This window comes from Microtus oregoni, unplaced genomic scaffold (genome assembly GCF_018167655.1).
Source record: "Microtus oregoni isolate MIOR12 unplaced genomic scaffold, Mior012 000036F_ref0000092, whole genome shotgun sequence".
NCBI lineage: Eukaryota > Metazoa > Chordata > Mammalia > Rodentia > Cricetidae > Microtus > Microtus oregoni.
The window spans coordinates 14,457,090-14,481,746 of NW_024543095.1; the positions used below are offsets into that span (position 1 = coordinate 14,457,090).

Here is a 24,657-nt window from a genome sequence, read left to right on the forward strand (position 1 = left end):
TGTGTGTGCTGTATCGTCATGTGTGTGCTGTACCGTCATGTGTGTGCTATGCCGTCATGTGTGTGCTGTATCGTCATGTGTGTGCTGTACCGTCATGTGTGTGCTGTATCGTCATGTGTGTGCTGTACCGTCATGTGTGTGCTGTATCGTCATGTGTGTGCTGTACCGTCATGTGTGTGCTATACCGCCATGCCTGGCCTACAGCCTTGGGAAGAAGTCAACAGTGTAAGCTAGCTGTGGCTTCAGGGTGTCTCTGGGGTTGAGTGTGAGAGCACGGATTTCATCGCCCTCTCCCTCTGTCTCTAGCCACACAGTCTCATCAGTGGTACTCCTGGGGCCCGCCTAATATGCAGTGTAGACTGTGTGCGACCTGCTGGCTGTACTGGAAAAAGTATGGAGGTCTGAAAATGCCCACCCAGTCAGAAGAACAGAAGTCTCCCAGCCCTACTGCAGAGGTACGTGAGTGTGGTCTTTGCAAGGGCAAAAACGCCATGTCTTCCGGTTACTGGCTTCGTCCTTGGAAGTGGGAATGCCACACAGGGCACTTTACAAATGAACAAAGCTGGGCTTTAGAGTTAAACACAGCATTACACACTCGGGCTGGGTGTGAACATGGAAGCAGAGACAAGTCCTGTTTTTTCAGGTATTCAAAATATTGGTCTTTTGAGATTATTCAGGCAAAAGGATAAAGTGTATGGGAGGCGCTTGCCTGAGTTGGGGCTTATAAGCCGTCTTGGTTTCAAAACAGCTTATAACCTTTAGATACTGTTGCAAACCTTATTACATCAAATACCAAGCAGGCATTAAACATTCTCTTCCCTCGGCTATTGTGGAGGGACATGAAGAGCCGGGTCTTGGGTCAACAGTAATTGAAGGGTGATCTTGGTAATCCTCATAGATCGAGGCTGTCAAGCACCAGTGTCTACCGGAGTGAAGCTAGTCCCAGTGGAGCCGATGCTGGCCCCGGACAGTAAACAGCCCCATTCTGGTAGCTTCCTACCGATAGCGCATGTGAACTGGGATTGAGTGCCATCTTGCCATGCTGTACCCCCCTCCACGTTCTTACCGAACATGCACACTGCATTTCCCTTGAGGGGCAGCTTCCGAGTTACAGTGCTTCCTAGGACGTTGAACACGGTGGAAGTAGCCATGTGCTCCGGCAAGTTCTCCTCTGTAAACCCCATTGTTTTCCGCAATTGCAGGACCCACGTGTGAGAAGCCACCTGTCCCGGCAGGCCATGCAGGGCATGCCGGTCCGGAACACTGGGAGCCCCAAGTCTGCAGTGAAGACCCGCCAAGCTTTCTTCCTTCATACTACATATTTCACAAAAATTGCTCGTCAGGTCTGCAAAAACACCCTGCGGCTGCGGCAGGCAGCGAGACGGCCGTTTGTTGCTATTAATTATGCTGCCATTAGGGCAGAATGTAAGACGCTTTTCAATTCTTAGCCTTACCGTTCCGCTCCTCTCACCATCCTCTCTCTCCCTCGCTCTCTTTTTGTTTGTTTGTTTGCAATAAACATAAGTTCTTGTGTACAGCCTTTGTTTTTTTTTAAACATTGTTCTTGTCTGCTGCCATTTATATCATGCCACCCTGAAAAACAGCATTGAAATCCCTGTAAATTTTCAGAGTAGAACTAATCAGAAGGTGGGGAGGTGACCTTACCCAGTGGGCTTTTGCGACACATGGCCCAGAGGGACCTTAACCGAAGCACTTCTGCCTGTTTGGTAGTATGGCAGTGTACACCCAAAGGACTGTCTTACGATAAAACTCCCTAATGAGACAGCACAATCCTGTCTTAGGATCCATTAGGTTCGAATAAAATTTACTAATTTATACTAGTTAGTATGTCTCGGCAAATCCCCTACCCTCCCAGGAGTCTTCTTCTGCCCTCATTCAGATTGTAGAGAATAGTGCTTCATAACTAATCCCGTATTTGTTAGACAGCATAATCAATTTCAAGTAAATCTAAGAATCCTCCTTAAGAAAACTTCCTGAACACACGTGCTTAGTTTTTACAAATTAGCACCATTGTGGCTGAACAGTCTTTGTCTAGTTTGGTTTCCATTTCATAATCATGCATTATCTCATAGCATCTCTGACTCAGGCTCCTGTTTCCAACACATTCAGTCTTGCTTGTGTTTCTCTTTTGTTGCTGTTGTTAGAACAAAGGTTATCTGCTTGACCTGTGGGCGCTTCTCTCATGGCCACATGCCCGAAAACCTACACACGATTTGTATTAGCTGCGGAGGCATACGAGGCTGGTAGAGCCGTACAGATTCCCCCTAAAGGATCTTAAAAAATGGCTGTGGGCTTCACAGATAGAAAATCTTAAAGAAACTCAGGTGCTTTTTCTATTAAATAAGAAATTGATTGGGAAACAGGGTGTGGTGGCCCATGTGTGCCTGTAACCCTGGGGAGGAAAAGGCAGGAGAAGTCCATAGCTGAAAGTCCTTCCTTGGCAACATAGGGAGTTGAGACCAGCCTAGGTGACATAAGATCTTGTCTCAAAAAACCAAAAGCGTAGAAGCATATTATTATGAGATGTCCACTTTGGTTTGAAGAAGATACCCATAAAAGGAATGATGACGGAAAACGAATTTCTTATTTCTAAAAATAATTTTTCAGCAGAAAGTTGAAAGGTGTTTAAGCTTAGAGGTAAAAAGCCTGTAAGAAGAGCGGGAGTTTAGTCCCCCACGTGGAGGGGATCCACGGTGTTAGGTCGTGAGCATTTGAAATTTTAGGCTTGCCTTTGGTTTCATCCTGGCGCTTTTGAGTTCAGAGAATTGTTTTTGTGTTTTTGTTTTATCTCTCACTTGAAGGAACAGGAAAATAAATATATCCACTCAAACTCTTGAGCTGATTTAAAACCCTTATTATTTCCATATAATTTCTTAAAGGAGGTAATTTAAACATTTGAGACAGAAAATGAATGGAATTCTCTCATCCCAGTTGGCTGGGGCCCAGCATCGTCTTTGTTTCTAGGGAATGGAAGAGAAGCCCTCAGCACAGTTCCTGTAGGGAGAGCTGCCTTCACCTTGGCTCTTTGCTCATCTTCAGCTTGCTTGCACATCACCTCTGGTCCGATTGTTCTTAATGAACTGTGTCACTACATTCTCATCTGTGTTAGTCGAAGGTCCACACTGCTAGAAATAGGTTTAGGGTTAAATTGTCTATATTCTGTTTGTTCAAGTACATGGGAAATAATAATGAAAGAACAGTCACTTGTTGTGGTGAAATTTTAAAAACCTTTCATATTTTTTCTACTTCATATTTATCTTCATCAAAATACATAATCACACTTTTAAACAATTTTACCCTACGACTTAAAATTTCACAGTTGCTCCCAATGTACTTACCCAACGCTTGCTTTCCTAGCATCTAATTGATTTTACATCATTTTTCACTTCTGTCTGTGCTTTGCTGTAATCTCTTCAGGAGATGTTTTATCTCGGCTCTGAAGTGTGATTAACTGTGAGTAACCTAATGTCCATAGGCAACTTAGTCTCTCTGATCCATTGGAAATGAATAGCCCTCAGTGTGTGTGTGTCTGTGTGTCTGGTATCTGTGTGTATTGTGTGTGTGTGTGTGATGTGTGTGTGTGTGTCTGTATTGTATGAGGATGTGTGTGCTGTGTGTATGTGTAAGTGTATGCATATATGCATTGTGTGTGTGTCTGTGTGTAAGTGTGTGTTTTGTATGGGCATTTGTGTAATATGTGTGTATATCTGTGTGCGAGTGTCTATATGTGTGTATGAGTGTGTCTGTGTTTTATATGGGCATATGTGTGTGTGTGTGTGTATGTGTATGTGTGTCTGTGTTTTTCCCATAAGCTTTCCTCGGTTTCTCAAAGGCAGTGTTGATTACCATTCTATAAATCACAAGTGTTACTGATACAGTTCCGATGTACTTTCAGATAAGGTGGAAGCTTGTAATTCTAAAGTATTGAAGAGTAAAGTTGTACTGAATACAGTGTTGGAAACTGTAGCCAGTGTTGTAGGCATACAGGCCACTAGAATACAGAAGAGGGAAGCCCCTGAACTTGCAGGTCCTGGGTTGCGCAGTCTAGCACTGAAGAGCATGTCTCAGTAGGGAATCTCTATTTTAAGAGGGCATTTTTAATTGGTTATGGGAGCATTCATTAGCCTTTTATTTTCATCAAGGGACATGCACTAAGGCTTGCAATACTGCAAACGGGGGATTTTGCAAGAACTAGTAGTAACTGGGAGGGGAAGTGAGAGGCTAGGGAAAACAGGGTGAGATTTATCTCATTGCTCATATATTATGGAACTGTATTTCCTATTAAATACATAAACCTCCCAGAGGTGCCTGTGATCTCAACACTCAGGAGGCAGAGGCAGGAGGATTGCTACTCCTTTGAGGCATAGTGAGTTCAATGCCAGATCCTACCTCAAAACAAAAACACAAGCATACAGAATACCTATGTGATATGTATGTACCAAAACTGTTTACAAGCCTGGGCACAGAAGGATCGATACCTGTCATCCAGAATCCTCACACTGAAGCTGACTTAAGGGGCATCGGCAGCAGGGTTAAGCTCCCTAGCGGAGCAGGTCCGATGACTTGCCTGCCCCTCGCTCTCTTGCAGAGTTGACTAAGCCCCTAGTTCACCCAGCAGTGGTGACCCCATCATGAAGTTACTTAGTGTCTCTTGAAGAGATTTGTTTGTTTGTTTGTTTCTTTAAAGATGTGACCCCATTTCTTGAGATATTTGTCGCATGGGGAGGTTTGGTTGTTGTTTTGCCAGATGTTTCAACAAGAACCAAAGTTACTGTTGCAATTACACAAACCTTCCTGAAACTACAAGCTCTAAAGTGACAGGAGAGAACCATCTAGGCCTGCTTCTCTTGCCATTTTTCATAGTATTTACCTTCAGTCAGAATTTTTTCTTGAATGGTTATTTAAATTTTAAATTTACTTATTTTATGTGTATGAGTAGTTGGCCTGCGTGTTTGCATGTGTACCGCATCTATGTCCAGCACATGGAAATCAAAAGGGGGTCAGCTCCCTAGGACCCAGAGATATGGATGGTTTCCAGCAACAGTGTGGGTTCTGCAAGAGCGACAAGTACTTATAACTGCTGTGTTCTCTGACCCTTAAAAAATTGTTTTTTAAGTTATGCATTGGTTCTAAATCACATAACCTTTTTCTGTCTTGATATATGTTCTTCAGAAGCAGCCATTGTCATCATGAGTGTTGAATTTTAATATCTATTATCCAGTTGCCTTCCTAAAACCCAGTTTTATACTCTCAACCGCTGTCTTGAGTGGATGAATGCCCAACTCTCAAGAATCATGGCAGAGATGTTACCCATCTTTGACGCCCTTAGCCAGGTGATGGATGAGGCTTGGTTACTTGCTTCTGTTCTGCATTGCTAGTGACATAGAAAATCACTGCAAGGATTGGAAGGCAGTGTGTATTTCCTGTCAACTGTTTTTGCCCTTTTCTATGCTATGTTAGACATCTTCCTGATCCATGGAAACTTATCTTAGCAAGGTTACTTCTAGATCTGTGTTACAGATAGCTTCCTCCCATTTTGTCTTTGACCTTTGTCTGTGTTGTATTTTCCAAACATTGTGTGTGTGTGTGTGTGTGTGTGTGTGAGAGAGAGAGAGAGAGAGAGAGAGAGAGAGAGAGAGAGGTGTGGGCGCACATGTGCCAGGTGCCAGAACATACCTGTGGAGGTCATAGGACAACCTTCAGCTGTCAGCCCTTGCCTGTCTCATTTGAGACAGCATTTCGTAAGCCGGGCTAGCTTCCTTTGCTCTCCCGACACTCCCCTGCCTTTATCTCCCATCTTCTCCTGGGGGCATGCTTGAATTCCAGACTCCAAATTTCAGGTTGTCCTACTTGTGGCCCAAGCACTTTTACCCACTGAGCCATCTTCCCAGCCCTTGTTTGTGAGTCTTAATTCATCTATTTTGCAGTCTTTTTATTTTATAATCTCACTCCACCCCCAGTACTTCCGAAACAATAGAGAAAGGGTCATAAACTGGCATTAACGTATGACTGTTCTTACATGCTTACCTCAAAGAAATGCAGGCCCAGCTGTAGGAAGCCAAAGAGATGAGCCGAGTGCCCCGTCAGTGACCAGTGAGATTCTGCCTTCCATTCCGGGCAGCTTTGGTTCCCTCTGGCTTGTGGACAGCCCTAGCTGCTTCTCTTATCCGCACTCTTGTGATGCCCTGTCTCTGTTGAGCTAGGGATGATGAGTAACTCGGGGATCAAGACAGACAAAGTGGCACAAAGTGTGGAGTAACCTGGCGGTAGACCAGGATTGCAGCAATGTGGATCAGATAATCGGTTTGTGAACATTCCAGAATGGGTTTTTCCTACCGAATGGCTACCATTTTCCCTATGTTAGAGGAAGGCTAGGGCCATCTTAGCTTGTTTTATCCTAAATTTCTTTATAATTGACGGATAACTGTCAACACCAATAACTTCCTTTAAAATAGACTTATTAGTGAAATATGGATCCTGATAGAGAGCTTTGATCTCCGGAGGAAACTTGTAAATTTTCCCTGGGAAAACCACATAATTGGTGCTTAGCAGTGTGAGAAACTAGAGGCAACTTGCTGTGGTTCAAAGTGAACCCCATGGGTCCAGTGCTGATGACTGTCTTTGAAGCATTTGCTGGCTCTTGTCAAAGTGATAGTAGTGTCCTGGTGTTGCCAGCTGTAGCCACGGGGGCAGTTTCCCTGGTGGCGGTGCAGACTGAAGGGTAAAGTTCATCTTGTCCCTAGGACAATGAAGAGTGCCTTTGTCCAAAATGCTGATGAATCTACCAAGCTGATTCTCTCAAGCTACTTGAATTAATGGAGAAGAAAACAAAACACATTTCCTCTTACCTCTTTCCCAAACATGACTAGAATTTTAGGTAAAGTTGTCATAAGAAGAGGGAACTTTGGTGTAAATGTTTAGTGGTTTGACTATTGTTTGATCTGTGCAGGGTTTGGACTGCTTCTGATCTTTGTTTAGACTGTATTTCTAAATACGCTTGTTAAAAAATGTGCTCAATTCTGCCTTTATCGTCATTATTATTCAGTGACAGGTGAAAAACTTCACAATTTAGTAACTCTCCCAAAGGTGATCAACTAAGTGACGAGGGTACTACGGGATCATTTATAGTTGCCAGTGGTTATGTAATAGGTAAACAGGGCTTGGGCGCTGACTCAAACTCCTGGTGTTTCCAAGCTACCTGCAGCTTGTGCTTTGTCTATTTTCATGGTTTTTAAAATGCTATTTCCGCCATCTGTTTAATAGCTTTTAAAAACATTTCCTTGACGAGAAAGGGCTACTGCTCATGACAAAGTCAATCTTTAAGTTATTTGAGGTTCCGAACTGAGTCATGTGTGTTGACAGTAAATGCAGAGAAGACCTCTGGATGTCAAAGGCAGCTTCTGTATGTGTGCCTGGGAGCGATCCCAGCAGGATCAGCAAACCCGGAGGACATGTTTGCCATACATTTGGAGATGGGGCCAAGCATAAACATAATAGATCTGTATCAGTTAAAGCCACTGATGTGCTTTGTGAACGGCTGGTTTGTTCAATATTCCGTACATGTTTTCTTCAGTCCCTTCAGCTATTTTGACCTCAGCTCTTTGGCTTGGTAGCGTTTCGCTGACTCTATCCTAACGACAGCTCTTTCAGAGTATGGTGTTTGTGTTGTGTGCCTTACTTCCTTTCCTGAAATATCTTAGGGTAGGCTATGAGGGGACGAAAACTTAGTGCCCAGTGTCCGCCCTCACAGTGTGACTGTCAGATCCACATAGGAACCTTTAAGACCTCAGCCCAAGTATTATTGTATGAAATGAAGACCAGAACAGTGAGAACCAAATGGCTCTGCCAGACTGCCGTCTAATGGAGTTGAGTTTTGTCAGATAGGCCAAGGCCTCCGGGAAGGGCCCACTCCAGCTAACACAGGGTGGCGACTGTGTTACATTGCCAGCTGTTGTTTGTCATTTTGTGTTTTTTTTTTTCTCAAGCCAAATTAATCTCACATTAGAATTGGTCCCACCTTGAGTGTGCTGTGACCATTTTTCTACCATAGTGTAAAAATGTCACCGCTCAAAGGGGAGCCTGTTCCTATCACTTTTCAGGTGAGCACACGTGGTGTGAGAGACCCACGCTCACATGACGCTAATGTGAGTGTCGCCGTTTGCCCCTCGTTCAGTACAGGGATCCAAAGCTCAAACCGTTTCCTCTAAGCCCGAGGAAGTAGGGGGGATGTGGCGGGTCTTCTGTTTTTGTCTCCACCTGCTCCTTTCATTTCTGTGGCGTGCGGTAAAGCTGGAAGAAACCACCTCACTTGTTGTCCCGTGTTTCTCTCTCTCCTCAGATGCAGACAGACATGCCGAACTTTCTGGAAGCCCGCTGAAAAGCAAAAGCACTAGGAAACCTTTGTCGTGTATCATTGGGTATTTAGGTGGGTATTTTCTAACACAGGAAGACCTCGAGACGTCTTTACGTGTTTTGGCATCTCACTGCTCCAAATGCGCACCCGGGCTGGCTGCGTGCAGGGCCTCGAGTGGGTAAAATCGGGTGCCTTTATATGTATAGTTTCATTTTGGGCTAGAAACTTATTATCAATGAATGGAGTTAAGTATACATGCTTTATTTACTTCTAGTTGTTTGTTGAACTGAAATTTGTATTAACTGTGATAAGACACGGTCTAAGAAAAGAGAAAAAGTCACATATGCTGGCTTCTGCCTATAATCCCGGCACTTGGGAGATTGGGGCAGAAGACTGCTGTAAATTCAAGAGCAGCTTGGCACCTAGCATAAGCCTGTCTGGAAACAAGAACAAAAACAAGGAAACTAACAAATAAGGGAGGGGCATTTCAAAATTATTCAATAATACAGGATGAATATCCTAAACATTTTAATTTTTATTTAGATCCCTATGCTATCTCTAATATACCTTTCCCTTTAGATAGAGGATTGTTTTAAAAACTGAATTAAATTGATTTTCAGTTTACTTTAAAAAAAAAAAACAGTTAGTCACAATGACTCATGCCTGTAATCCCAGCACTCAACAGAGACAGGAAGATCCATGAGCCCAAGGCCGCCTGGGCTACCTAGCAAAACGCTGTCTCAGGAACCAAAACCAGCAAGAGTGGTAGCATATGGCTGTAGCTAGCACTCTTAAAGTAGAGACAAGAGGACCAGGAGTTGCAGGTCTACCTTGGCTACATAATGAGATCCTGCCTCAAAACAAAACCCAAAAGCAAATGCCCTCCTTCAAAAACAAAAGGCAAACACACAAAAAACCACAGTAACGAAACAACCCACACCCCATAAAGTCGAAGTGTGTAGACCACTGGTGAACATGTACCGAGAATGCAGTGTTCTGGGTTTGTATCCCTGTGCCTCAGAAACATGAACGTTGCAGCTTTGCTGCCCTGACTGTGCTGGAATGGAAGCATTTCTGTTGTTTTCTAGTATCTGTCATGCCCTGGGACTCGGAAATCTTCAAAGATTATGGTTCTGTTTACATGTTGAAATATATATAGTATATAATAAATATAGTATATAATATAGCTAAGAGTAGTGTTAAGAATTACTAAGCAATAACATTTTCCTAAAGTTTTAAGATAAATGGAGTAGAAAATAATGAGCTTCCTTTCTGAAGTAAGAAGAACACAGGTTTTGAGATTCCAATATTTCTTTTCTTTTTCTCATTAAAGGTGAAATACTCCGAGGTGCATTGAACCTTATTTTGCCGTCAGGAAGTCTTAGGTGTTTGAAGTATTCAGACTTCAGGCATCTAATCTTTGAAAAATCAAAGGGTGCCCTTGAACTGGGATGTGCTGTCTGACTGGGAAGCCCATAGCTCCATCTTTGATGTTACTCTGCCAACTCGGCTCCTGTTTTAGATCTCAAAGGTTAAAGAGTTGGAAGCTTTAGCTTCGTAGTGAGTAACAAGCCAGCCTGGCCTACACAAGACCCTGCCTAAATAAAATAACCACGGAATACCTGTCTAGTCCCAGCACTAGGGAGGGTTAGGAGTTCAAGTTCAGCCTCCAAACAAGTTACCCTGAAGAAAAGCAAGGCTTGTTTTCTCACCCCCCCCCCGCCCCCCCCCCCACACATCACATGGTTATCAGCACGGCCTGGGTCATGGTACTTGAAGGATGCTATTATAGTCTCTTCTGGGACCAGCCCAGGGAGCCCCTTCCCACCTGGCACTGCAGAGTAAACCACCTTCTGTGCCTTTCTCCTGTGGGCAAACTTACCCCTGTCCCTACCAGATAAGTCCCAACTGTTCCACCCTCACCAACTGAGCTGAGGCCCATCCCTGTCTGTGCTGTATTCCAGATGCTGTAGAATATAATTTGGGGGACACCAAATAAATAAAATCTTGCCCTCAAAACTTTTAGTTAAGTGGGGAAAGCACACAGTAAAAGCAATCAAACAAAGCATTAGATGTGATAAATTCGAGACTTCAATGCACTGGGCGCATGGAGGGAGGACGTGTGTGTGTGAGTGTGTGTGTGTATGTGTGAGTGTGTATGTGTGTGAGTGTGTGTGTGAGTGTGTGTGTGTGTGTGTGAGTGTGTGTGTGTGAGTGTGTGTGTGTGTGTGTGTGTGTGTGTGTGTGTGTGTTGAGGGGTTTGGGGAATTGAGCCCAGACCTCACACGAGACAGGCAAGTGCTGTACCGCCCTGGGAGTGGTTATCTCTGGCGATAGGTCTGCCTTCTTGGAAGCAGTAGGAATTTATCTTAGCCTTGAAAATTGTGTAGGTTTTGAATGGATGAAAAAAATAGGAACAGTATTCTCACATCTCACAAGGTTGAAAGAACTAGAGAGACAAAGGCTGCAGTGCACCCAAGGTTAAGGGAATTCATGGTCTCCCTCAGGGTGAAGTAAGGCTGGTAAGCCATCTGTGCCCTGTTGGAAGACAGTGTTAGTTTCAGATGGTACTGCCAAGCCAGACCTAAAATTTGACAATTGTAAGATTTTGATCAGACCAAGTAGTATAGTTGTTCTAACAGTCTGAGTAACTTTTCCTAAGTTTCTGTAAATCTGGCTATTTTGGTCCTCACATTGAACAGGTGAGAGGACAGGCTGGTTTGAGCGTAGGTGATGTGCTAGGTGACAACGCTGAGGATCAGCAAACGGGTGACGCTTTGGAGCAGGGGTATTCAAACTACCAATGGCCGGAGGTCTTGAAATCACTTCCCGTGATACTGCAGTTTCTGCGTGTCTGTGGAGAGAACAGTGGTGGTGGGCTATGCGGCACACAGGAAAGACCCTGAACAATGCACCCTGCACACGTTACAGTGTACTGACATGGCCTGGGTCTAAGTGTGTCATCTGCGGTTTAACTATGGTGTTTGACCTTCGGTTTCAAATTTCATCCCTTATGGAAATGTTCTGGTTTAAGAGTATTCAGGGCTGGTCCCAGACCTGCTGACTGCACAGCCAGAGGAGGAATCTCATTTCTAGAACGCTCTCACACACCAGATGGGCCTGCACACTCCTGGTGGACAGAGCGCAGGCTGGGGCTTTCCGAGGCTGCCCCTGCTGTTGATCTTCAGATTTCCGATGTGCTGAGGAGCCAGGTGCTATATTCCCTTAGCAAATCTCATGTTTGCAAGTGACCTTCAGAAGTGGGCTTTTCTGTTTGTCTTCACAACCCAAGTGAGGCTCAGCGCCCCAGCTGGCAGGGGAGGAGCCGGTTCCCTTGATAAGCAGAGCCATGGTAACAACACTTGAAGCTACCTCATTATGCAAGTGCGTGGCTGGCTCCTAAGGAAGGACTCTCAGCTCATTAAGAAAGATGTGTGCCTATTAGCTGGCGTTAGAGTCCATACAGATTTCCAATACCATGTTCTGAGCTGATCAGCCTTTCTCCCCCCTGCAGAGATCCATCCTGCAAAGAAACCTAATGTAATTCGATCTCCACCGAGCCTGCAAACGCCAACCACCAAGCGGATGCTCACCACTCCGAATCACACATCTCTGAGCATTCTGGGGAAAAGAAACTACAGTCATCACAATGGCCTGGATGGTACGTAAACCTGGGACTCTGACCGGCCAGGACCACTCTGCCCTTCCCTGCTTGTGGGTGTCCTCAGCTAAGGCCTGTAGCCCCAGCACTCCAGAGATGGAGGCAGGAGAACCATGCATTAAAGGCCACTTCCAGCTACCAAATGAGTTTGAGGCTAGCTAGGCTGGGCTAGGTGAGCTCCTGCTCCCCCTCCCCACACAAAAGAAATAAAAATCCCAAAATAGATTCCACACCAAGACTGGTGTGAATGTCTGAGTTGGTAAGGGGGAGCTGCCATGGGCCAGTGAGACATTGCTTAGTGTGAACTCCACTTCCCTGGGAGACACCTTGTGCACATGTCTGTAAGGAGCACAGTTTGGAGGGGCATCTGTCCTTAGCAGTTGTTCCTGCTGAGGAGTCTTCTTGCTGCTGTGCAGGCTCACGGCTCAGTGTAGGTTTCCTGGCCTAGGAAGGATCCTTTTGCCCTGTGTCGAGCCGTCAGCCTGTTCCCAGGCTCCTTCGGTATTCTGTGATCACGTTGGATTTGGCGTTTGTCCCTGAGTTATCTCACTTTATCATTATTTTAATTGCCCAAGAGTGCCACAGATCATGAAAGGAATTGCCTGAGTGATACCCTAAATACAGAAATAATTTGTTTGAAATGGAAAACCTGAGAAATATTGCCTCTTATCCAAAGCACTTCTCTTAGGCTCGGCCATGTAACGACTCCTCAGGTGGAATTGAATTATCTCACCATTTGGACCCTAACCACCGCGATAATAAATCAGCCAGGCGGCGTATATTGTTCATTTCAGTCGTCCTGGAGTTTGAAGCTGTCATTATTGTTTAAGCGTTGGCATTTATTTATGAGTAAATCTCTCCCCCGGCTTTCCATGCCTTATGGACTCTGCATTCTTCAGTGACAGTAAATTACTTATAACAAGGCCCTAGAGCGAGGATATGGAATAGGCCTTCTAATAATAATTTCCCATGGCTGACTCCCATTTACAGTGACGTTTGATGGCCATAATCGTGCCAAAATGGCTGAAATAGTGAAGGTGAGGAGTTCAGTTTGTTTATGTAAGGTACAGTGTGTTATAAATGTGGCCGTCAAGAGTCTGGGTTACACAAACACTGTCATGGTAGTAAGAACATTGGCTCCTTGTCCCCTGTGTGCCTGATGTGGAGACAATAGAAGACCAAGGAAAGTCTCTGTCAAAATGGAGAAATCGGATTTTGTTCCAGCTTACCCACAGCCGAGGGACTTTGGGTTCAGGCTTAAATAGAATATTGACTCATTCTTTTTCATCTGATCATACCCTTTGCTCTTCGTGACTGTACAGTCCTACCTCAGAAACAAAAAGTAGGTTGTGATTTCTCCTCCTCTTCCTCTTTTTTGAGATCGGCTGGTCTCAGACTTATGTAGTTGAAGACAAACTTGAACTTTTGCTCTACTGACTTTCCCTCCCAGGTGTTGGGATTACAGGTGTGTGCCATGATGCCCATTTTATGTGGTGCGAAGGGTCAAAGCCAGGGCTCCATATCACTAACTACTTGTGTTAGTCTTCTTCCACACTGCGGTGACAAAAAGATCTAACGAGAAGCAGCTGAAGGGCTGGTGAGGCGGCTCAGTCTGTGCAGTGCCCATCACACAGGTACGAGAACCTGCGCTGAAGCCAGGCCTCATGCCTTGTGTCCGCAGCTCTAGTGCAGGGCTGGTGAGCAGGTGTATGTGTGTGTGGAGACAAGAGGGTCCCTATTGCTCAGTGACCAGTCAGTTTAGCTGAATCTGTGAGCTTCAGGTTCAGTGAAAGACCGTGTCTCAAAATAAAACAAGGTGGACAGCAATAGGGAAGACTCCACACATGTGTGCACAAACGTGCACATACCTACACGAACGTATACACCTACCACGCCCACACACATGTGGTACCCATACCCACATGAACATATACACCTACCACACATACACACGTGGTACACATACCCACACGAACATATGCACCTATCACACACACATATACATGTGCACATACCAATATAAACATATACATCTAACACACACACATTGTTTTAACAGAAGGAACTTAAAGAAGGGAGGCTTTGTTTTGGTTCACAGCTCTGGGAGATGTAGTCTTGTTGTAATAGGAGCAGCGGGGCTGCGTCCCCAGCACCTGGCTAGCTTATGCCCCGAAATAACAACACACAAATTGTATTCATTTAAACACTGCTTGGCCCTTTAGTTCTAGCCCTTACTGGCTAATTCTGATATCCCGATCAACCCATCTCTAATAATCTGTGTGCACCGGTCTTACCGGGAAAGATTCAGCATGTCTGACCTGGCGGCTTGCTTCATCATGTGCATCTGCCCAGGAGAGAGGAGCATGGCGTCTCTGCTCCAGAGAGCAGAGCTGTCGAGTCTGAGCTCACTTCCTCTTCCTCCCAGCATTCTGTTCTGTTTACTCCTCCCACCTATGTTTTAACCTATGAGGGCCAAGCAGTTTCTTTATTGCTTAACAAATGAAATCAGCAGATTGATATATGACACTCCCACATCACTTCCCCTTTTTCTGTTTAAACAAAAAGGAAGGCTTTAACTTTAACATAGCAAATTACATATAACAAAACAGTTATCAAGTAAAAATTACAATATTTACATCTATTTTATCTTTATCATAACTAAGGAAAACAACTATAACTATCTATCTATTCTTCAACACCATCAGAGACTCCAGAAGAATATAATATTACCTAAGTGAATAAGAAGTAAGCAACTCACAAACTCTAGAAATGACAGAGACATCTCGCTGCCTGGACAGTCACCCAAAGTTTCTTTGTACCGTTGGGGCATCCATCTTCGGCCTACAGGCCCATAATATCTAGAGACATTTCCATGAAGCAGGACATTTCAAAGTCAGTTCAGTCACTATCTGTTGTGTCCTGCAGAAAATCTCACAGACTCTTTCATGAATCAGGAACCCCAAAAGATCATCTCACCTTTAGGCAAGTTCAGTAGTCCTCTCTCTGTGGGTTCTCTGTGTCCAGTTTATGCAATAGTCCGGGCAAGAGCAGTTTCTTGCCCAAATGGCTATCAAACTTTATAAGGATCCTCTTCGATGCCCATCTTCTTCTTGAAGTAGATTGGTGCTGCCAGGAGCAGAGTGTCTCATTGTCATGAAAAGTCCTAAGTTATTAAAACATTAAATGCCATATTCTGCAGTCTTTGAAAGATATGAAGAATGTCTATCTAACTGAAATGTATCTCTATATATCTAGAAAATCTAACTAACATGACTACAAGCTTGACTATTACTGATGATTATCCATTAATCTATATTTCTTAATTATACATTACATTTTTTAATGAACTACACAATCACAATATCTTAATCAATAGCAGAAATATGCATATACATATAACAAAATTGACCTTAAATCTCTATCAATAAAGCAAAATCTATACTAATACAAATTATTCATATCTATATCATATCCCCCTTTAAATGTTAAAGAACATATTTGGGAACATGGGCACAGTTTTTTCTCTCCAAACTGCTTCCTGATGAATGGGGGCGTCGTTAATTAGGTCTTTCATGGTATAACCTGTGTGTTAGTTTCATCTCAGTTGGCAGTTGAGCGAAGCAATTTTCTGAAGATGTTCACAGCAACCCTTCAGGAGGGCGTGGTCCATCATACCATATCGGAATAGAAGAAATGAACAGGGTCTCATCCTCTGTGAAAACAAAATAAGAAACTCCTTTCCAAAGCATTATGTCCTTAGATCCAAATTTCAAAGTCAAGGCATTTTCAAAATATCTATGTTGGATTAGTTCAGCAGCATTTATAAATAAATATCTTTTAGCAGCTGTTGCTCTTTCCTCAGCATTCAAATAATTCAAAGAGAGCATAATAGCATACAGTATCAAAATTCTCTGTGTATTTTCCATCTTTGTGCGCTTTATTTTAACCTCTATTTTGTTTATTTTTACTTTTATTTTTTTGCTTTTTGAGACAGGTTCTCTGTATCTTTGGCCTGGAATAACTTTGTAGATCAGGCTGTCCTTGAACTCTCAGAGATCCACCTGCCTCTGTCTCACAGGCATTGGGATTAAAGGTGTACGCTACTACACCTCGAACTCACAGAGATCTGTTTGTCTCTGCCTTCTAGGCACTGGGATTAAAGGCGTGTGCTACCACACCTTGAAGTCACAGAGGTCAATCTCCCTCTGCCTCCCAAGTGTTGGGATTAAAGGTGTGTACTACCACACCCAACATAGTCTGTCGTGATAAAGAAGGCGTGGTAGCAAGAATGGGTGGCGACTGGTCACATTGCACCAGCAGCCAGGAAACAGTGACCTAAAATGGGGCCATGTTGTAAAATCTCAAGGTCCACCCCCATTGACCTACTTCCTCCAGGGCCACTACTTGGGAACCGAGTGTTCCCATGAACCTGTGGGGGACAGTTCACATTCAGACCACAGCAGCAGGCAAACACTCTGCCAGGGAGGTGCAGTCCCAACCCTTTGCCTGTCCTTACAGTCACCGATGTTGGAATACCCACTTTAGGAAGTCTTCCTTCGCTCCTCTCTGAGGCCATTCGAGAGCCAGGTCCAGCCCCGAATGGCGGCTGTGGTAGTCTTTTCAGCCCCTGATGCTCACTGTCGTGGGAGTCCCTCTCTGCAGTGCTTTGTTCCATTTCTCTCTGAATGAATGCCATTGCAGGGCCACTGCTTCTGTGCTCTGGAGAGGACACATGGGCATAACACGGTGAGTTCTCGATGCCATACTGACAGGGCCAGCACCTTGCTGGGGAAAGACATCTGCCTCATTCTCCAAAGACACTCGGTTATTGAAACTCTTCTTCCTTCAAAACTCTTTGATCTGCTGTCACAGCTTGGAAAGGAGGCCTTTGACAATGTGCCTTTGTGGCGGGCTAAAGTAACCCATATCTTCTCATCCAGTTAACACAAGAAGATTTTGGGAGTGGGGATTTGCCAGGAAATTTGTTTTGCATACCATTGTAGCTATGTGCTTAGCCCAGGGCCAGGCACTTGGGTGTGCAATATAAATTATACAAAGGAAAATGGACCTAGGCAAGCAGATTGTAATTTCCCCAGTTACCAGATGTGGCGGACGACACAGATGGACTCCAGTTTAAGTACAGCTACTCTCAGAGTCAGCTCTAGTGATGGCTAGAGCAAGCAGGGTGTGAGCTGGTGCACTCCCAGCACCCAGCACTCAGGACGAAGAGGTGGGAGGGATCTTCAGCTCTAGACCTGCCTGGGTTACATAGCAGACTCTATCTTAAAGCAGAAGGGGCTGGAGAGACAGCTCAGTGGTTAGCACATACGCCTCTTGCAGAAGGTACAGCACCCATGCCAGGGGGCTCGCAACAGCCTCTACCTCCAGCTTCCTCTCTGCCCCCCACCGTCACTGCAGCCATGTGCACATAGCCTCTCACACACACACATACTTAAAAACTTAAATACTTCTTTATATTTTTGGTTGTGAGCTCAGCCTTTCTTTAATGGCTGAGCCTTCTCTCCAGTCCTAAGAATTTTTTTTAAAAGCAATTTGGGTAAATACAGAAACTCTATAAGCTATTTTAACAGCTAATTTAACTTCTTATGAAGTCGATAGACCAACACAGAACAGATCGACTATCTTGGTGGGATACAGGAAACAGGTGTGTATATTCTTGGGTTGAGAGGGCTCAAGAAAGCGAAATTATCCCAATTTAGAAGCTTAAGATAATTCCAGGCATTGGTGTGCACCCCTATCCAGAGAAACCCTGTCTTGGGGGGAAAAAAAAGAGGAGGAGGAGAAGAAAGAGGAAAAAACAGCCCAAGAGACCCCCACAGCCCTGCTTAGGGAGCACTGCAGGAGCCTCCGGGGGTGAGGGGGTGGCCTCTATCAGGATGTATGGTAGATCTAGGTTTGGGACTAGAACTGCTCCTAAACCTGACTGGGTGTGGCTGATTTGAACGGGAAGGAGCCTTGTGGCTCTCTAGCATCCCCTTCTGGGAGAAGAGGGAACCGGTGGCAAAAGAAATTTTTTTAGAGACCTGGTCTCAAGTGTCAGGAAGCCTGGGATGTGGGAGTGGAACCAAGAGACCAGACTGTTACAGAAATAAAGGCCCAGTGGACCCTACACTGGAAACAACAACCCCGTTTCTTACTCTCTCAGGACACGGGTCCTGACTAACTCGGCGCTGGAAAGTATGTGGTGAGTGTTGAGTTCTCTGGGTGTAGTTAGCATTCAGAGTGGTTACAGACTCGTGGGAAAGACTTGGCCTGTGTGCTGCAATAATGAAATCAGTTAGCACAACTACTTAATTAGCAGAGCACACTGTCGAGGGTGTTGATAGATGGAACTAATTTGACTGGAAACAACCTGCTTCTACTGGATGTTTCCTCCTCCCAGCTTCCTCCCCCTCTCTTCTTCCACCCTTGTCTTTCCATCTCATTCTTTTCTTTTAGGCAGAAAAAAGTTGTTTAGCTTATGATTCCATGGGCTTCAGAGTCCGCGTCCCTTGGTTCTGTCGTTCTAGGCTTGTGGTGCAGTTGGAACATTGTGGTAGCAGAACATGGTAACATTGTTCACCTCAGTGGCAGACGGCAAGCAAAGGTGTATTTCCAGTTCCTGATGGTGGAAACTCTCAATATTTGCAAGAAAAAAAGAATTTTCCCAGGCACTTTTTAAAAAATAATTTTTCCTTTAGACAAGAGTTCACATATCCCAGGCTTCCCTCAAACTCCATAAGTAGCCACGGACTCCCTTGAACGTGTGGTCATCCTGCCTCCACCTCCTGAGTGTGGGAGTGTGTCCAGCACTGGGGACCTGACCCAAGGCTTTGTGCATGCTAGGGAAGCAGTCTAGCAGCTAAGCTACATCCTAGGCCATCCCATCCTGCAAAACAAACAGTTTCTTACTGCTTTCCTGAGAGTCGCTCTCTTTTACCTGTCCCCAGTGTAGACTTGGGGCAGAGGACAAGCATGCAGGCGCTCAGTTAAGCCAGCCCTGAGGGGCCACACACAGCCTGTCCCCACCCTGTGGGACTAACCCTACCAGTAAAGATGGACTCCCACATCAGAAGCCTCAGTCCAGTGAGCAGGTTGGTGTGGTCTGTGCTGTGCCCTGTACCGTCACACCCATTTTCTGTTGCACGCAGTGGTGCTCTCATGTCATTGGCGTTGCTGGCAGACCGAGAACCTGCCACACGGGGCCTGCTCAGGGAATGCCAAGTACTCAGGGGTGGGCCCTTTAAGGGAAGCTCTCTGTGTCTCTCTGGGAGCCTGAGAGAGGGCAGGAGGGGAGATGGTGAATCTGTGCTGTGGGCAGTGGAGACAGCAGCCAAGTGTTTGCAGGAGCTGGACTCGAACTCAGACGTGTCTAATGGCTCCCGTGAGGCCTTGGGTGACTCGCTTGGCTTCTCGTCACCTGTCCCTTCTCTGACTCTGTAACGTGAGGATCACATTTGCCTTACAGAACTATTCTCATGATTAAATTGTTCACACTTCTTGTCACTTCACCATCCCCACACTTTATGATGAAAGTGGTTTTTTGATTAGTTGTTTGGTTGGTTTTAGTTTCTGAACTAGAGTTTCACTGTGTAGCCTTGGCTGCTCTGGAACTTGCTTGTAGACCAGGCTGGGCTCGAACTCACCAAGATCTGCCTGGCTCTGCCTCCCGAGTACTGGAATTAAAGGCATGCATCACCACTGCCCCACTTATGATGTAAGTGTGAAATTTGCATTTTTGTAGTGGAAAAAAATTGAACAGCTCAGAGAGGTTAAGTGATTTGCCCAAGGTCACATTGTTAACAAGTAGCTGCAGTGGGATTTGAACTCCCAACTTGTGTTGTCTTCCAGATGAATAAGAACCCTAGGGTGTATTGTGTGAGGCATTTTATGGGATATGTTGATGTTTCCTGGGTGTAAGACATGAGTGTTGGCAAATACACAGGAAAACATAGTAGGTATTGGTATCTTGTGGTTTTGTTCCATTTGCCTTTTGCTCAGACTGTGAAGTACATGTCTAATAAAGTCTGTCCTCTCTATCTCTACTCTCTGCAGCCTCCCCGTCCGTATCTTGCCCCCGGTAGCATTCCTATTCCTGTGTCCAGAAGGGACAGGGAAAAAAGAAAAGAAGGCGCAATGTATTTAAATTAAACCAGATAATTCCCTGCAGCCTCTGCCCTACAGTTGGTGTTGAGTAGTGTTCAGGTTCTGTCTCCAGGGCCGGGGCTGCAGCTCGGTGGGTAGGAATGCTAGTCCTGCATGTGTAGTGGTCTGTGTTTGATCTCCAGAACCCACCTTTTCTAAAAGGGGTGGAGAGAACTGGGTGTGCTAGTGCCCGCCTTGATCCCAGCACTTAGGAAACAGAGGCAGGCGGATCTCTGAGTTCAAGGCCAGACTGGTCTACAGAGTGATTTCCAAGACAGCTAGGACTATACAGAGAAACAGTGTAAAAACCAAAAGTGGGTGGGTGAGGAGGAGGACATGCTGGATAGAGGGCTCAACAGGTAAGAGCACTGGCCACTCTTCCTGAGGAAGAGCTTTGGGCTTTTGTTACCAGAACCTTTATGGCAGTTCACACCCATCTTTAAGTCCAGTTCCAGGGGATCGCATGACCTTCCCCAAGGACACCAGGCACTTTTGTGGTACACAGGCATACATGTAGATAAAATATTCATAAAAAAGTAAATAAATAATTTTTAATACACCCGCTCATAATCCCAGCTCAAGGGAGGCCAATCCCTTGGGCTCCCTGACCTACTTGATGAGCTCCAGGGCACCGTCTCAAAAATATATAAGTTAATAAATAAATAAATAAATATTAAAAAGGTAGGTGGCACCTAAGGAATGATACCCAAGGTAGATTTCTGATCTACATGTATGCACATGTATACACGAACACACATACACATACGGGGGGGGGGAGATTAGCTTCCAGTGGGTGTGGCAGTGCACACCTCTAATCCCAGCACTTTGGAGGTGAAGCAGGAGGGTCAGGAGTTCGAGGCCTTCCTTTGCCTAGTAGAAAGTTTGAGGACAGCCTGGGCTACATGAGATTCTATCACAAGTAAAGGAGGAGAAAGACTTGGAAAATTGCTATTAAAGTTTTCTTTGAAAAATGAAAGCTAAGATAACAACCAGTTTTGTTGTCTTGTGAATTATATATCATATATAAATTAAATGTCAACTTGTTCCTTATAGCTATATCTCTTTTTTTATTCATAGACTATTTCATCCATGCATTTAATGAATTTGGGTCATCTTCACTACCACTGTTTCCCCTTCCCACTGACTCCCCTCCTCCCAACATGTCCCCCTCCTACTTTTTTGTCTTCTGTGTTTTTGTGACCCAGTGAGTTTAATTATCCAGGCTTGCAAGAGCACGAGTGGGGAGTGTTCACTGGAACATGGTCCCCTCTTGTGCAGGTAACCTCAGCTATTCTGAGTTCATGAGTGTAGTGGCCATGTCATGCCCTAGCTACACACACACACACACACACACACACACACACACACACACACACAATTTTTCCCACTGCTGGGAACTGAACTTGGGACACTGCACATACTACACAAGTGATCTACTACTGAGCTACACATCCAGCTATCTTTATTTCTTGCCCAAAGGTGTGGTCCCCCTACCGTGGCTCCGGGACCACTCAGAGCTTTTTCCCTTACAGGCCCAGCTCCTGAGGAAGCAGAGATAGATTGTTGTTATGTTCTGTGTATATTTGCACATGAGGGGGTGTGGCATCTACAGAGAAATTGCCTTTGATTAATTAATTCTAAGGAGCAAGAAAGATGGGAATTAAGTTTCTGGAGAGGGCTTGCTGGCTTTTAGGCTGTATAATTAGAAACCTACAGCAGAGGATGGAACATCAAGATCTTCAGACAGCAGTGTTTTTCACAGTGAAGACTAAATCTGAAAAATAAAAACCCCAGAAAGAAGAGAGCAGATGGACTGAGTAAGCCTCACAGCCTCCCCTGACCTCCTGGGAAGACGCTGTCCCCTCCCACCCGTGTCAGATGCTTGGACCTTGGTTGGTCCAGTGGCCTTTCGTTATAGCACTATGGTTGCATGCTGTGGCTCCATCGTCATCACATGTGGACCTGGAGGAAAATCCTGCTAGGGAATGATACTGACCATGGGCACAGCTGGAGGTGCCCTCAACCTCTGTCTAGGATGGCATGATTACTGTCTTAGGGGTACTGAGCAAGACCCGTGTGTTGAGGAAACCAAAGTAGTAGGTCCCAAAGAGATAGGGGGTGGAGCCAGAGTAGCTGGGCAGGCAAAGTGATGAACTGTGTAATCGCCCCCTTTTAAATCCTCTCTCTCCTGGCTTATTTCCCCTGAGGCATACTGCTACACTCTAGATTGTTCTTTGTCTTCCGAATTGAGTGATGTCACTTATCAAACTCTCCCTTGGAGAAGGTATCGACTTGGGATGGCTCTCCAAGCACAAAATTATTATCTGGGATGTGAAGAGTGTCCTTTCCATGGCTTGTTTGTGGAACCGAGGATTCAACAAGTCCAACTGTTGGCATCCCGGCTCTGGGAAAAGGGTGGTGGCGAGAGCCACTGTACCAGTATTGGAGCTCTGGGACTGCATCTGCTGTCTTCACAAATGCCAATAAAAATAGACTGCCAGGGACAGCGGATGGCACGCCCAGGCATGCTTGGGCCCTGGCTGCCTTCTGTCAGCAATTGTATGTCATTTCCAAAGACCACAGTTTTCTTTTTGAATGTTCTAAAACATTGCTTGTAGAAGGAGGTGAAGTGTCTTTAGATTCACTCTGGTCTTCTAGTCTCAGGTGCAGTGTCATAACGTGGCTAAGTATATATTCTAAATTCTGTATTTAAAAGGCATTGTTTGAGGCTGGGGATGTCGCCGAGTTGGTAGAGTGCCTGCAGACCCCGGAGTTAATCCCTGCCACTACACAGGTTGATTGTGGCTGCACATGTCTCTAATCCCAACACTGGGGAAACAGAGGCAATGTAGAGGCCAGACCGGGCAACTAGGAGTTTGGGGAATGTGGAACAGTGGTAGGTCACTTGCCTACGTAGCGTCCATCTGTACTACAGTCCTGTAGCGCCTGTACTGCGTGTACTACAGTACTATGCCTGTAATGTACAGCCTGCACTACAGACGGTTTCATGAGTCAGGCAAGGACCTGGAGATGAAAAGACACACACACAGACAGAGAGACATGGGTCATCCTTGAAACAAGAATATTCAGAATGTCCCTTTATTGTGTTCCAGGGCAGCTTATATTTGGGTCTTCCCTGACCAATGGCCACGTCCTAGCTCTCGGGATCCTTCAGCTGCAAGCCACTAGAAACCACTCCCCTGCCATCAGGGTCTCGAGCTAATGGCAGCTGCTAGCATAAGTTGCTCAGAACAGCTGCAAGCACAGGAAAACAAGGCAAAGGGTCATAGAAAATTCAGGGCCTGGGGGTCCACAGTCCCCAACACCTACTGTGCACGTGGCCCCAGGTCCAGCCAGGCACATACAAGAAAAGTCCAGAGGGTCATCTGGCCAGCGTTTATTGAAGGTGAAGCAGTATGGTGTAGATCCTAGTGTATTGAGAGGGCTTGAAGGCTACTGGATCATTGTCTGAGGATCGTGGATGTTTCCACAGGCTGTGAAGCCACAGGGGTAGGGACTGTATAAGAAGATAGACCCAAGTACACTAGGCATGACTAATCGGCAGCCTGGGATTTTAGAATATCTGGAAGGATCCCGGACTGGCCATCCCTGTGCTTGAGTTTGCTGATAGCACACTGTCTCCCAAAGAACACGTGTCTGTCTCCGGAGCAAATACTAGTGTGTTCCCAAGAGACTAATTTGGAGCCCTCAATGTGGGGGTCCTGGAAGAGTGATAGATGTGAGGGCGCATGCTGACTTCTTCAATTAAGTGTTGTTTACCTTCACAGGTCATTACTGAAGCCTTTAAACTCAATCTGTCCCTGGATTTCCCCACCTTGGTAACCCTTCCTGGAGGAAACCTCAGGCTAGAGAGCTGAGTCTCAAGTATGAGAGCCTTTAGATGTTGGAAAAGCAAAGAAGGCAAAGACAGGGAAGGGATTTGGTTTCTCAAAGGTTTACCTAGATTAGTCTCACCATCAATGACAAGGCACAGATGTCTAAGCAGCTCTTTGGATATCAGTACTGCACCATGTTTGGTTTTAAAAATATTTTATTGTTGTTGTTGTTGTTGTTGTTGTTGTTGTTCTTCTTCTTCTTCTTCTTCTTCTTCTTCTTCTTCTTCTTCCTTCTTCTTCGTTTTAAGACAGGCTCTCTTTATGTAGTCCTGGTCATACTGGAATTTGATATGTAGACCAGGCTGGCCTCAAACTCAGAGATCCACCCCAGACTGCCTCCCACACGCTGGGATTAAAGGTTTGCACCACCGCGCCTGACTTATTTATTTTTTATGTGCATGGCTGTTTTACTTGCATGTGTGTATGTGCACCGCCGGTGTTCATGGTGCCCAGAGAGACCAAAAGAGGGTGACAAATTCCCTTAGGACTGGAGTTACAGATGGGTGTAGGTGCTGGGAACGTAACCAGGGTCTGTCAAAGAGCAGTAATCATGAGGTATTTTTCAACTTCTCAGTATTGAA

At 45.2% G+C, this 24,657-nt stretch overlaps 1 protein-coding gene across 5 annotated transcripts in view; it reads left to right on the forward strand.

The window, feature by feature from the left end:
* Nucleotides 1-24,657, forward strand: part of Mta3 (metastasis associated 1 family member 3) — a 127,666-nt gene that overhangs the window by 93,434 nt on the left and 9,575 nt on the right. For 4 of the 5 annotated variants that reach the window (XM_041631061.1, XM_041631062.1, XM_041631064.1 and 1 more), the window contains exons 13-16: nucleotides 307-455; nucleotides 1,203-1,425; nucleotides 8,360-8,446; nucleotides 11,889-12,035. In XM_041631061.1, the coding sequence (XP_041486995.1) occupies nucleotides 307-455; nucleotides 1,203-1,425; nucleotides 8,360-8,446; nucleotides 11,889-12,035 (606 nt within the window). Of the gene's footprint in view, nucleotides 1-306; nucleotides 456-1,202; nucleotides 1,426-8,359; nucleotides 8,447-11,888; nucleotides 12,044-24,657 lie in introns of those variants that run through there. The other variant, XM_041631065.1, reaches the window with a different exon arrangement.